The 13004-nt window shown below is 38.9% G+C and overlaps 3 protein-coding genes across 4 annotated transcripts; all 3 read right to left on the bottom strand.

Annotated features, from left to right (window-relative positions):
- Nucleotides 1-854: 854 nt before the first annotated feature.
- LOC105170876 (uncharacterized) lies at nucleotides 855-1708 on the bottom strand. The gene is made up of 2 exons (XM_011091799.2): nucleotides 1017-1708; nucleotides 855-932 (listed from the first exon to the last, which is right to left on the bottom strand). Exons 1-2 carry the CDS (start codon nucleotides 1632-1634, stop codon nucleotides 855-857), a joined length of 696 nt encoding a protein of 231 aa, XP_011090101.2. The 5' UTR covers nucleotides 1635-1708.
- A 6733-nt stretch (nucleotides 1709-8441) lies between these two features.
- On the bottom strand, nucleotides 8442-9596 carry LOC105170754 (uncharacterized). Its single transcript, XM_011091658.3, has 2 exons — nucleotides 8782-9596; nucleotides 8442-8697 (listed from the first exon to the last, which is right to left on the bottom strand). The coding sequence occupies exons 1-2, from the start codon at nucleotides 9376-9378 to the stop codon at nucleotides 8626-8628; spliced, it is 669 nt and encodes a 222-aa protein (XP_011089960.1). The 5' UTR covers nucleotides 9379-9596; the 3' UTR covers nucleotides 8442-8625.
- A 406-nt stretch (nucleotides 9597-10002) lies between these two features.
- On the bottom strand, nucleotides 10003-12785 carry LOC105170753 (shugoshin-1). Of its 2 annotated transcripts, none has more exons than XM_011091656.3 (9): nucleotides 12147-12785; nucleotides 11989-12026; nucleotides 11779-11905; nucleotides 11655-11678; nucleotides 11476-11544; nucleotides 10894-10932; nucleotides 10701-10794; nucleotides 10553-10613; nucleotides 10003-10402 (listed from the first exon to the last, which is right to left on the bottom strand). In XM_011091656.3, the coding sequence occupies exons 1-9, from the start codon at nucleotides 12318-12320 to the stop codon at nucleotides 10141-10143; spliced, it is 888 nt and encodes a 295-aa protein (XP_011089958.1). In that variant the 5' UTR covers nucleotides 12321-12785; the 3' UTR covers nucleotides 10003-10140. The 2 variants fall into 2 exon arrangements, with proteins under 2 accessions (XP_011089958.1, XP_011089959.1); XM_011091657.3 differs by having other exon boundaries at nucleotides 11779-11887; nucleotides 12147-12780.
- Between the last annotated feature and the right edge of the window lie 219 nt (nucleotides 12786-13004).

The following is a 13004-nucleotide window of genomic DNA, read 5'->3' as shown; positions in this document are numbered from 1 at the left end:
TTTCGACCACCTACCATCCTCAAACGAATGGTGAAGCAAAAATTTGCAATCGAGAGATCAAATCATTACTTGAAAAAATGGTGAACCCCAACTATAAAGATTAGAGCACACGCTTAGATGATACACTTTGGGTGTACCGATAAAACTAAATTATTCGTGCCAATAATCGTCCCTAACCAATCCAATCCCAAAAAAACAAAAACATTGGACAAATTCGACAATAGGAACAATTAACAATGACAGATACTGTCCCAAGTTGGAACATTTTTTTCAAAATTGTTCCTAAAGTTTTACAACGCTGCTGACTGTAAGGATGGATTTTTATCCATTTCAAATTCTACTACAAATAAGTTTTGTATTCTGAAAAATCATTCCAAAATAAAAAAAAAATCATTCTAAATACCACACCAAATTCCACATTTTTTTTTTGTAGTATTTAATATATATAATCCAATGTGGATTGCTATGATCTTCAAGATTGACAGTCAATACTTCTCAAGTTTCCACGCTAGAAAGTACAAAATACTTGCATAATTCATTATTTCTTGGGATTCATTTCCACAGAATACACAGGGATGCTGGAATCGAAATGATATAATTGCAGAATTTCGTATGAGTTCGAAATAGGAAATTTGAAATGCTTGCCTTAACATCATTTAAAGCAGCGGTTTTGGCGATAATATATCAATAGGTGTTGCTTCATCTAGATGCATCGTAGTGAGATATTTTCATGCGATAACAAAGAAACACAATATAATATACTAAAACGATTCGTTGCAAAGCATAAACCCTGACGGATACAAAGCTGCAAGTTCTTGATGGATAAAGAAAGAAAATCATAGAACATAATATCACTAAATCCAAGTGCTCTTGAGGAAGACTTCAGTCAGAACATTCTCAGACTGCAGAGAAGCCTTCAGCAGTATCACAGCCTAAGCCAGAAAAGCATTAGCAACACTTGTGTTAGTAACTAATTAAAGCAGCCTAAACAGCTGAAAGTACTTGATAATACATACCTCATACATGCCCAAATTCACCACTTTTTCCTGCACTAATCCCACTTCCTTAACATTAAATTTGTTGAGCAAAGTAATGCTTGAGATAGTGGACATGGGCTTCACCTCCAAATTATCCATAACCATATAAGTCACCACCCCCTTCACAAATCCACCTTCATCATCCGTTTCTTGCACCCGAGGATTAGCCACATATGCCACAACTATGGTCATTGCACGGCCGCAATTTGAACAAATTGCCCGCGGGTTATCGGTGATGTTATTGTTGCAGCTACACCTATAGAACTTCTTTTCAATTGGCTTATCACCAAGCAGTAGCACAGGAACAGACGAATCAGGCGCTGGAACAAATGGTTTCAAGAGGGTATCCTTGCTCTTGTTCGGTTGTATATAGGAAGCATCCAGATTTTCTATGCTTCCATACAGGTTTGTTAGTGAGCCCTCCATTCCTTGGTATTTCAGCAGACTGATGATGGTGGCCACCGGCAACGACATCATGTGAAAGAGGAAGTCCACACAATCTTTGCCCACCTCGGCAAATAGAACCCTTTTGGTTTGTGTATCAACCAAGAGCTTCAGCCTAACTGACGATTTTGCCATATTGAGGTCGGTTTTCATGTTGAATTTGTAGTTTTGCGTAACTGGATTCTGTAGAAAAAATGTTTGAAACTGAAGAACGAAAGATACATTTTCACGAGAGAAATGAGAGCAGCTAAGATTTCTTCCATATCCCTGAAAAGATTGTTACAGAGCACTATATACAGGGGAAGAGGAATCTGATTAAATAACTAATCCGCCAAAACTACAACTAATCTGCAACTGCTCCATCAAGTGACGTGGACCAATCAGACGTCGAATAAATGACTAAGAGGCTGACTGTATAATAACTAAGAAAACAAGAAGAAAACGTAAAATGGAAGAACGCTTCTTCAAGGCAACTATCCTTGATCTAAGAGATCAGAAGCAACCCCAGCACCTTCTAGCTTTTGAGTGTGATCAACCATGTCTGTAGCAGAGTCTATAGCAGCAACAGCAGCAGTGGAATGAGAAATTCCAACAGCCCCCCCACAAGTGGGACTAGGGGCAAAGGAGACGAGTCCCAACTTGGACAAAATCGAGCTGAAAATCTTCAAAGGAAGTGCTTTAGTGAAAGTGTCTGCAAGTTGGGTGAAACTACGAACAAGAACAGGGGCAATGAATCCATCTTTGTAAGCATCACGTACGAGATGGCAATCTATCTCGATGTGCTTAGTACGTTCGTGAAAGACCGGATTTGCAAGGATGTGAAGAGCGGCCTTGTTGTCACAGAAGAGTGAAACAGGCAAAACCAGAGGAACTCCAAAATCAGCCAACAGAAACGAAAGCCAACGAAGCTCACAAACAGTAGCAGCTAAGCTGCGATATTCAGCTTCCGCGCTCGAACGAGAAACAGTGGACTGTTTCTTAGTTTTCCACGAAACAAGAGCCGGCCCAAGGAAGATACAAAATCCCGTCAAAGAACGTCTAGAATCTGAGCAAGATGCCCAATCGGCATCACAATATCCCTGAAGCTCCAATGAATTAACAGCAGGTAAAAAAAGACCAAGGGAAGGACATCCCTTGAGGTATCTTACCACATGGAGAGCTGCATTCCAATGAACGTCACATGGATGATTCAAGAATTGACTTAACTGCTGCACGGAGTGTGATATATCAGGTCTGGTAAAACTAAGGTAGAGCAATCTTCCCACAAGTCGCCTATATGAATCAGGAGCCTGAAGAAGTGCACCTGCATCTGAGCACAACTTGAGTCCTGTGGGAAACGGAGTAGATACAGCTTTAGCTTGCTGCAAACCAGTGTCTGCGATGATGTCTTGAATGTATTTCGTTTGGGCCAAATAGATACCATCTGAGTTTCTTGCGATCTCCAAGCCTAAAAAATAACGTGCATCTCCTATGTCTTTAATAGTGAAGAGATCATGGAGATAAGACTTCACTCGCTGCAGCTCATCAATGCAATCCCCAGCAAGAAGAATATCGTCTACGTATACCAAAAGGGAGATTAAACCGCGACCAGTGTGAAGAATGAACAAGCAATGATCGTGTGCACATTGAACGAACCCAAATTCTTGTAAACGCATAGTTAGTTCCACATTCCACTGTCGGGACGCCTGTTTCAATCCATATAAAGAGCGCTCCAACTTGCAAACGAGCCCTGGACCAACTTTACAACCAGCAGGGGGAAACATATATATATCTTCATCCAAATGTCCATGAAGAAACGCGTTATTTACATCTAACTGCTGTAAAGCCCAACCTTTCGCAGCCGCAAGAGTAAGAAAGAGACGCACAGTAACTGCCTTCGCCACTGGAGAAAAAGACTCAATGTAATCGACGCCTTCAACTTGATTATATCCTTTGGCGACGAGACGAGCCTTGTACCGTTCTATGCTTCCATCAGCTCGTAATTTCACTTTGTATACCCACTTGTTCCCAATGGCTCGCTTCCCCGGTGGAAGGGGTGTCAACTTCCATGTCTGATTTTTCTCCAGAGCCTGTATTTCTTCATTCATCGCTGCTCTCCACTCCGGATACTGAGATGCCTCCTCATATGAACGGGGCTCCTGCAAAGCTGACAGAGAAGCTACAAAGGATGTGTATGCAACAGATTTAGAATGCAGGACAGCAGAGTTAGTTTGACACACAAAATCATTTAACCAAGGAGGTTTTTGACTCACTCTAGCAGACCTACGAGGAGGGATGACAGGAGTAGAAATGGTATCACTTGATGGATTGGTAGGAACATTTTCAGCAATTGTAGGAAGTGGTGAGGTAGCAGTATTTGGTGAGTGATGAGATAGATCAATAGGAATACTACCAGCAGTAACCGTGGGCAAAGGGCAGCTAGAAGTCTCCTCAACTTTATTTTGTGCATAAGGAAACAAGTGTTCTTGGAAGATCACATCCCTGGAAGTGAAGAGAGTGTGGTCTTCCAAGTCAAAGACCTTATATCCTTTCTGTGACATTGAATATCCAAGAAATACACATTTGTGAGCACGTTTGTCGAACTTTGTTTTATGAGGACTCAAATTTGTAGCAAAACAAAGACAACCAAAAATTTTGATGTGGGAATAGTTAGGAGCATATCCAAATAGCATTTGAAATGGGGTGTTCCAATGCAGGAGTTTTGTAGGTGTTCTGTTGATAATATAAGTGGCAGCCAATATGCAATCCCCCCAAAATTTTAATGGAAGAGACGCCTGAAACAAGAGTGCACGGGCAACATTAAGGAGGTGCCTATGCTTCCTTTCTACCCTCCCGTTTTGTTGAGGAGTGTATACACACGATGTTTGATGGATAATCCCAAGTTTGTGACATAGAGTTTGACAATTAGCATTGATAAATTCAGACCCATTGTCTGTACGCAACACTTTAATCTTAGCCTCAAATTGAGTCTTAACCATGGCTGAAAATTGAAGTAAAGTGGAAGTCACTTGATCTTTGTGCTTAATGAGGTAGGTCCATAAGCACCTGCTGTAATCATCTAGAATTGTAAGAACATAATTACACCCTGATAGACTAGGTGTTTTGTACGGCCCCCAAACATCCAAATGAATCAAAGCAAAGGGTGTAATTGACTGCGAATCACTTGGTTTAAACATGATTCTAGATTGCTTGGCTTTTGGGCATATGTCACATTTCATTTCCAATGAGTCATCTGAAATGTTACATTCTGGTATATGCTTAATAGCAGTCATGGGAGCATGCCCTAACCTCTTGTGCCACAAGGAATCATTACACTCGACAACGCTAGAACAGGAATTTGAACCAGATACACTAGAATTAAACGAAGGTTTAAAATTAGAGGATCTCAGAATGTAAAGCTTTCTGTTCAAAGTTCCCTTTGCCACCACCTCTTTACTCACCTGGTCCTGCAAGATGCAGGTGAATTGATTGAAGAGGAAAGAGTAAGCATTGCTATTACAAAGTTGACTAACGGAAAGGAGATTGACGGAAAAGTCAGGGATGAAAAACACTGAAGTAAGGATCAATTTTTCTGAGATTCTCACAGTTCCAACATGAGTCACTGTTTTCAGATGCGTATGAGAAGGAATAGTGTAAGTATCAAAACAAGATAAATGTGCACATACATGATTTGTAGCTCCAGTGTCAATAATCCATTCATTCAAACTTGGTGTAGGAGGTACAAGAACATTACCTGCGAATTGCTCATCATAGTGCACATAATTCGCATAGTTGGATATAGGATCTGAGGGCACCTCCTTCTGCTTCATCATTTTTAACAATTCTTCCATTAAATCCACCACTTCAGATCGCGCCTCAGTGCTAGCTCCTGAACCATCCACTTTGCTGACTGTTTGCCCTCCCACATTTCCAGAAAAATTGTGGCTCACAACAGTCTGTCTCTTCTTATCATTCAGCGCTTTAAACCAATCTGGTGTCCCATGCAATTGGAAGCAAGTATTCCTCAGATGTCCTATCTTGTTGCAGTGTGTGCACACCATAGTACGCTTGTCCACAAATGATTTCCGTTTCTGCAATTGGTTCTGTGTCCCTTCCTTTTTATGTTCCTTCAAGTTCACTTGATAAGCAGTGTTATCTGCAAGTTGAACTTGCACATTCCTCTGTTGTTCCACGGCAAAAACCATCGAGAATGCCTTCTCAAGATCCGGCAACGGATCCATCATTAGCAGCTGGCTTTTCTCTTTCTCGAAGCTCTCATGGAGCCCCATGAGAAACTGCATAAGCTGCATTCTAGAATACATCGTCCCAATAGCAGTATTGATTCCGCAAGTGCAACCTCCACACGTGCACTTAGGTGAAGGTGCCAAACAAAATAACTCGTTCCACAGCTTCTTCATCTTCGTCAAGTAAGTAGTCAAGGTCATATCCCCTTGTGAGATTGAAGAAATCTCACGTTGTAACTGGTAGATCAGCGGAGCACTGCTGCGTCCGTATCTAGCTTGTAATTCCAACCATAGCTCTCGCGAAGAACTTACGTACATGAAGGCCTCTACGATTTCTTTTGATATCGAATTCCACAGCCACGAGGTCACCATAAGATCTGCTCTTCTCCACTGCTCAAACTGAACAGATCCCGCTGGTGGCCGTGGAAATGTTCCGTCAATGAAGGCTAGCTTCATTTTGCAACCCAGAGCGACGTACACCGCTCTGCTCCACGTCAAATAATTTGATCCAGTCAATGGTGTAGATGCCAGCACAAAGCTGGAACTGTCAGAAGGATGTAGATAAAGTACATCTTTCTCATATTGTTCCCCCGCCATTGTTGGCGCGTTCGTCATAAGCCTCGCCTGTTACTGCGGCTTATTTTAAAACTGTATATGCTAAGTATCAAGAGACCTTCAAGAAGAAGGCTCTGATACCATGTAGAAAAAATGTTTGAAACTGAAGAACGAAAGATACATTTTCACGAGAGAAATGAGAGCAGCTAAGATTTCTTCCATATCCCTGAAAAGATTGTTACAGAGCACTATATACAGGGGAAGAGGAATCTGATTAAATAACTAATCCGCCAAAACTACAACTAATCTGCAACTGCTCCATCAAGTGACGTGGACCAATCAGACGTCGAATAAATGACTAAGAGGCTGACTGTATAATAACTAAGAAAACAAGAAGAAAACGTAAAATGGAAGAACGCTTCTTCAAGGCAACTATCCTTGATCTAAGAGATCAGAAGCAACCCCAGCACCTTCTAGCTTTTGAGTGTGATCAACCATGTCTGTAGCAGAGTCTATAGCAGCAACAGCAGCAGTGGAATGAGAAATTCCAACAGATTCTACAGAGCAACTATTTATATGGGGCCGCTGAGTTTATGATTTCAACGAGCTGTTCAATGGCATTAAATCATCTTTGGCTGTTGAAGTATTCTAGATTAAACACATCAACTACTGCAGCAGCTTTTGCTTGTAACGAGAAAAAGAGAGAGTTAATCCAAATTGTGACAGAATATTTGGGATAATGCGATTTCAGTTTCTAACAAACTCGTCCTTTAGAAATTACAGATATATTTCACTATGTAAAGAGATTGATTCTTTGTCTCGAGTTGATAAATAGAGATATGAGATACCATCAATAATGGTTATGAACAACTGGTTATAATTAATAATGATAATATTACTCTTCATGGTATTATTGTGTATATGAGTGGATAATACGGTGGCTGTGTTCATAAGAGTCACAGTCACAGCCCATAAAGTGAAACACACTTGATCTTAAACAATACCATTTCCTAAGACAACGTACGCTAAATTTTAGTTTATCTCAAGTTTGAAAAACATTTGGATGAGTTCAATTGATTGTTTCAGTGGAGCTGCTGCACCATATTGATCAAGAATAGAGATTCTCACCATTTGCGACCCCATCAACACAATCAAGCTTGCCAAAAGCAACTGACTAAAACAAAAATGCTTCCACGATCGAGAACCAAATTAGTAACTAGTGCACATAAAACACTTTCAAATGGTGGTTTAGATGACATTATACATAACATTTTTTGGACTAAGGTGCAAGAATACACAGGGATAATACAATTCTTGATTGCATTTCTTCCTTACAAGTCATTCTGATCTCCTCATTTTAACATTGACAGGCCTTTCCTTGTAAGATTGAACCTTTTCAACTAGTTTGCGTGACGGCCTGGAAATAGATGTTTGCCGTGCTTGGGCTTCCAATACAGAGACACAACTTCAGTCGGCTAGTAATCCTTCAGCAGATTTCAATCGCCTACCATTCCCAAACGAATGGTAAAGCAGAAATTTGCAATCAAGAGATCAAATCCATACTTGAAGAAATGGTGAACACCAACTATAAAGATTGGAGTACACACTTGGATGATATAGCTTGGGTTCACCGATAAAACTAAATTATCCGCGCCAATAATCGTCCCTAACCATTCCAATTCTAAAAAAAAAAATTGGACATTAGGAACAATTAACAATGACAGTTACCGTCCCAAGTTGGAATGTTCTTTTCAAAATTGTTCCTAAATTTTTGTGTAACACAAAATTTTGATCCATTTTAAATTACACTCCAAATAAGTTGTGTTATGAAAACTTTTCCAAAGTCAAAAAAATCATTCTAAATTCACCTTTTTTTTGGTAGTATTTAATATATATAATACAATATGGATTGCTATGATCTTCAAAATTGAGAGTCAAAACTTCTCAAGTTTCCATGCTAGAAAGTACGAAATACTTGCATAATTTATTATTTCTTTGGATTCATTTCCGTGCAATAAACAGGGATGCTGGTATCGTGGTGATATAATTACAGAAGTTCGTATGAGTTCGAAATAGGAAATTCGAAATGCTTGCCTTGACATCATTTAAAGCAGCAGTTTTGGCGATAATATATCAATAGGTGTTGCTTCATTCTAGATGCATCACACTGAGACATTTTCATGCGATAAAAAAGACACATTATAAAATACTAAAACGTTTCGTTGCAAAGCATAAACCCTGACGGATACAAAGCTGCAAGTTCGTGATGGATCAAGAAAGAAAATCATAGAACATAATATCACTAATTCCAACAGAAACATAAATGAAAAACTTATCACATGATTAACCATAAACCCTTCACCAGCTCAAGTTCTCTTGAGGAAGACTTCAGTCAGAACATTCTCAGACTGCAGAGAAGCCTTCAGCAGTATCACAGCCTAAGCCATAAAAGCATTATTAACACTTGTGTTAGTAATTAATTAAAGCAGCCTAAACAACTGAAAGTACTTGATAATACAAACCTCATCCATGCCCAAATTCACCACTTTTTCCTGCAATAACCCCACTTCCTTAACATTAAATTTGTTGAGCAAAGTAATGCTTGAGATAGTGGACATGGGCTTCACCTCCAAATTATCCATAACCATGTAAGTCACCAACCCCTTCACAAATCCACCTTCATTCGTTTCTTGCACCAAAGGAGGAGCCACATATGCCACAGCTATGGTCATTGCACGGCGGCAATTAGGACAAACTGCCCGCGGATTATCGGAGATGTTAGAGTTGCAGTTACACCTATAGAACTTCTGGTCAGTTGGCTTATCACCAAGCAGTAGCACAGGAACAGACAAATCAGGCGCTGGAACTAATGGTTTCAAGAGGGTATCCTTGCTCTTGTTCGGTTGTATATAGGAAGCATCCAGATTTGCTATGCTTCCATACAGGTTTGTTAGTGAGCCCACCATTCCTTGTTTTTTTAGCAGACTGATCATGGTGGCCACCGGCAACGACATTATGTGAAAGAGGAAGTCAACACAATCTTTGCCCACCTCGGCAAATAAAACTCTTTTGGTTTGTGTATCAACCAAGAGCTTCAGCCTAACTGATGATTTTGCCATATTGAGTTGGTTTTCGTTTTGAATTTGTAGATTTGCATAACTGGATTCTACAGAGCAACTATTTATATGGGGGGGTTGAGTTTATGATTTCCAACGAGGAGTTCAATGGCATTAAATCATCTTTGGCTGTTGAAGTATCCTAAGTGACAGAATATTTGAGAAGATAATGCTGTTTGAGTTTCTAGTAAACTCGTCCTTTAGAAATTACAGATATATCTCACTATGGAAAGAGATCGATTCGTTGTCTCAAGTTGATAAATAGAGACACGAGATACCATCAATTATGATTATGAACAACTGGTTATAATTAATAATGATAATATTACTCTTCATGATATTATTGTATATATGAGTGGAGAATACGGTGGCTGTGTTCATAAGAGTCACAGTCACAGCCCATAAAGTGAAACACACTTGATCTTAAACAATACCCTTTCCTAAGACAACGTACGCTAAATTTTAGTTTATATTAAGTTTGAAACATTTGGACGAGTTCAATTGATTGTTTTAGTGGAGCTGCTGCACCATATTGATCAAGAATAGAGATTCTCACCAGTTGCGACCCCATCAACACAATCAAGCTTGCCAAAAGCAACTGACTACAACAAAAATGCTTCCACGATAGAGAACAAAATTAGTAACTAGTGCACATAAAACACTTTTGAATGGTGGTTTAGATGACATTATACATAACATTTTTGGACTAAGGTGCAAGAATGCACAGGGAAAATACAATTCTTGATTGCATTTCTTCCTTACAAGTCACTCTGATCTCCTCATTTTAACATTGATAGGCCTTTCCTTGTAAGATTGAACCTTTTCAACTGCTTTGCGTGACGGCCTGGAAATAGATGTTCGCCGTGCTTGGGCTTCCAATTCAGAGACACAACTACAGTCGGCTAGTAATCCTTCAGCAGATGGAGACACAACAGGAAACTTGGCATCGTCGATCTCAAACAAATTGTCTGCTGGTTCCTCAGGTTGTCTAATTCTCGAACTTGCAGATTGCCTTCTCAGACAACGCCTAAGGAAATAACCGTTACATGTTAGCAAAAATTTGGTAATCCAACACATATAAGAGTTAAGTTATTTATATTACTAAGTCAATACTAGATACAATATGCATGCAAGGTAATTTACAAATAAAGTTGAATTGCATTGGTATAATACAAACCTTTTGTTTACTATAGCCTCCTTTTCAGCATGCTGGGGAGGTATCACTGAACTGCCCAAAGCTGCATATTGTACAAAGTAAGATGTGTTACCTGCTATTAATACTGGGTTCACAAAATTTGAAAAGTGGAAGCTTATCAAATATTTACATCGACTTCTAGAGAGACGGCGCCTCCTGCCGTCATTGCAAGATCTAGTACTTTTATCCTCATTCAGTGCAGATTCTTTAGTCACCACTGCTTCCTTCATATCAAGACAAAACAAGAAAGTTAGCAGCAAGCTTAAAGGAATAGTGTTTTTACTCTTTTTCTTTTCCATTTATGATTGGATTCTTAGCCACACCTGAAGTTCTGTTTTCTGAAGATTCACTTCCCCCTGCCCCTGAAGAAGTTAGTAGGGATATTAGTAAACAGGATAAACATAAGAATGGACCAGAAACCGTGCAGCATTAGATTATCCAAGACCTATTGTGTCGTGTATATTGTTGGATGTTCTTGTGCTATCTGGACATCACTACTCATGTACCAGGACCTGAGAACCTAAACTTACTAGTTGTATCATGCTAAATAGGCTGTCTAGTATCTGTTGAATTTTTCCTAAGTTGTATTTGGATAGAAGAGTTTGGAGTTTAAAGATTTCAAATCCACGATCACAAATTCATTGTACTTGTTTGGATGACTTAAAGTTTCAACAATTTCAAGTTGCAGGATGATGTTGGTATGATAACAAATGGACCAAGATGCAAACTTCTAGCAAACATGTAAGAGCCACCAACGTTGATAGTACATTAATAATACCACACAAGCCAGAAACTTCTCCACAAACACAAAATCACAAAAAGAATGCCTGAGCTTAATTCAAAACAATTCGACTAAATTCACAATCATAAAAGAACTTTGGAATAACATTAATGAATGAGCTTACCTTCAGTTGCAAGTTCTTTGTCTTAAGAAGTGCTTCTTTACACATAACCTCATGCTGTAATCCTTTTAACTGTAAAGAGAAAGATGCATTTGATGTAACAGATGGATGTTAAAAGCCGTGACTCCTCATAATAAATTATCAAACTTCTTATGTCAATTAACCATTCCAATAAAGCTTACCCTTTCTTTGCCCAAATTAAGTTCCTGCACAGATAACATAAAACTTAAAGACTTAGGAAAAATGCTAAATTATCCTTAACCATAAGCAAACTGTGAGAATTCAAGGGTGTAAAAAGAAACTCACTGCTAACATATGAGTGTTTGCTTGAGCAAGGTTCCAATTTTGCAGCTGCATCTTCTGAAGACAGGTTCTCAAGTTCTGAATCTCAATTCCAGTCAGTTCTATAATTTTACTGTTAACAAAATTCAGACTTCATTTTAGAAAAGAAATCAGACTGTGTTCATTGGTGCAAGCAAGCACACACAGAATCACAAAATAACTAAACAATCTTACTTTTTGTCTTGAATAAGCTTCACCAAGGCCATGTTTTCCTGTACCAGAATCAACAAAATTCACGACAATTCATCAGGAACAAACTCCATAAACCGGTAGACGTAAAATTACAAAAACTGAACTCAAAAGGAAAAGAGAAGAGAGATCAAAACTTCTACCTTGGCAAGATGGTCAATGTATTCTTTAGCAGAAGCAGCATCAGGCGGCAATTTTTCAGGACATGAAGGAGATTTAGGCTGTGGCTGAGAATTAGTAATGTCTGAGAGCCTCCTCCTCACCATGCTTCCAAAGGAGGATCTCTTTGCCATTTTATCCCCTTTCATTGTATACATACAACGGTATAACCTCCAAGAATGCTCAGAAATATGTACTCAAATTTCAAGAAACCAAAAGGGTTTTCAAGAAAAGACTCAGAATTGAGAGCAACAAATTTATTTCAAAAGATCAAACAGGTTTGTGCAATGGATTTTGATTCTTGAAACTGGGCTCATATCAGTTTTCTCAAATTCACCCGAAACAAGAGAATGAAAACGAAGAAGATGAAAACTTGCCGTGTAAAAGGAATCTAATCAAGTGCTGAAGTAAAATAGTGAAGTTGCACAGGGACAAAGGTCGGGAGGGAATCTGTGAGTAGCGAAAAAGATGGAAAAATTAGACAAAGCAAAAGGGAAGAAAAGAAACCAAAGAAGGTTTCCAAATCAAATTTCAGGATCCAACGGCTTTCCAAACCCAGAGCGTTTGAAGGGTTGAATTTATCCGAGCCTAAAATATTTCAAAGGTTCAGCACCGAACCTGATTTTTGAATAGGCTCGGAGGGATGTTGCATCTTTTAATCATATCCCAATCCGATTCGTGGGCCTATTCATAATTTTTAACTGGAAATATGATAAAGAAATAATGGTGCCCAGACAATCGTTGGTGAATTAATATTGTTTCTACTGAGGAAAAAAAAAGAAAAAATATATACATTTACAGTACTGTTTACTTCATTTTCTTGAAAATATATCTAACTAAAA

Source organism: Sesamum indicum, linkage group LG9 (genome assembly GCF_026168435.1).
Source record: "Sesamum indicum cultivar Baizhima isolate 11 linkage group LG9, ASM2616843v1, whole genome shotgun sequence".
Lineage (NCBI taxonomy): Eukaryota > Viridiplantae > Streptophyta > Magnoliopsida > Lamiales > Pedaliaceae > Sesamum > Sesamum indicum.
Note: the sequence above shows the minus strand (reverse complement) of the source record. Positions and strands in the feature narration are given on the sequence as shown.

Excerpts from the sequence above, each read along its gene's own strand:
- LOC105170876 (XM_011091799.2), bottom strand. The coding sequence starts at position 1,634 with ATGAAAACCGACCTCAATATGGCAAAATCGTCAGTTAGGCTGAAGCTC. Across the intron at positions 933-1,016 it reads TGAATTTGGGCATGTATGAG|GCTGTGATACTGCTGAAGGC; the intron begins GTATGTATTATC and ends TTTCTGGCTTAG.
- LOC105170754 (XM_011091658.3), bottom strand. The coding sequence starts at position 9,378 with ATGGCAAAATCATCAGTTAGGCTGAAGCTCTTGGTTGATACACAAACC. Across the intron at positions 8,698-8,781 it reads TGAATTTGGGCATGGATGAG|GCTGTGATACTGCTGAAGGC; the intron begins GTTTGTATTATC and ends TTTATGGCTTAG.
- LOC105170753 (XM_011091656.3), bottom strand. The coding sequence starts at position 12,320 with ATGTATACAATGAAAGGGGATAAAATGGCAAAGAGATCCTCCTTTGGA. Across the intron at positions 10,933-11,475 it reads CAAAGAACTTGCAACTGAAG|GGGCAGGGGGAAGTGAATCT; the intron begins GTAAGCTCATTC and ends TAACTTCTTCAG. Across the intron at positions 10,795-10,893 it reads TTCAGAAAACAGAACTTCAG|GAAGCAGTGGTGACTAAAGA; the intron begins GTGTGGCTAAGA and ends CTTGATATGAAG.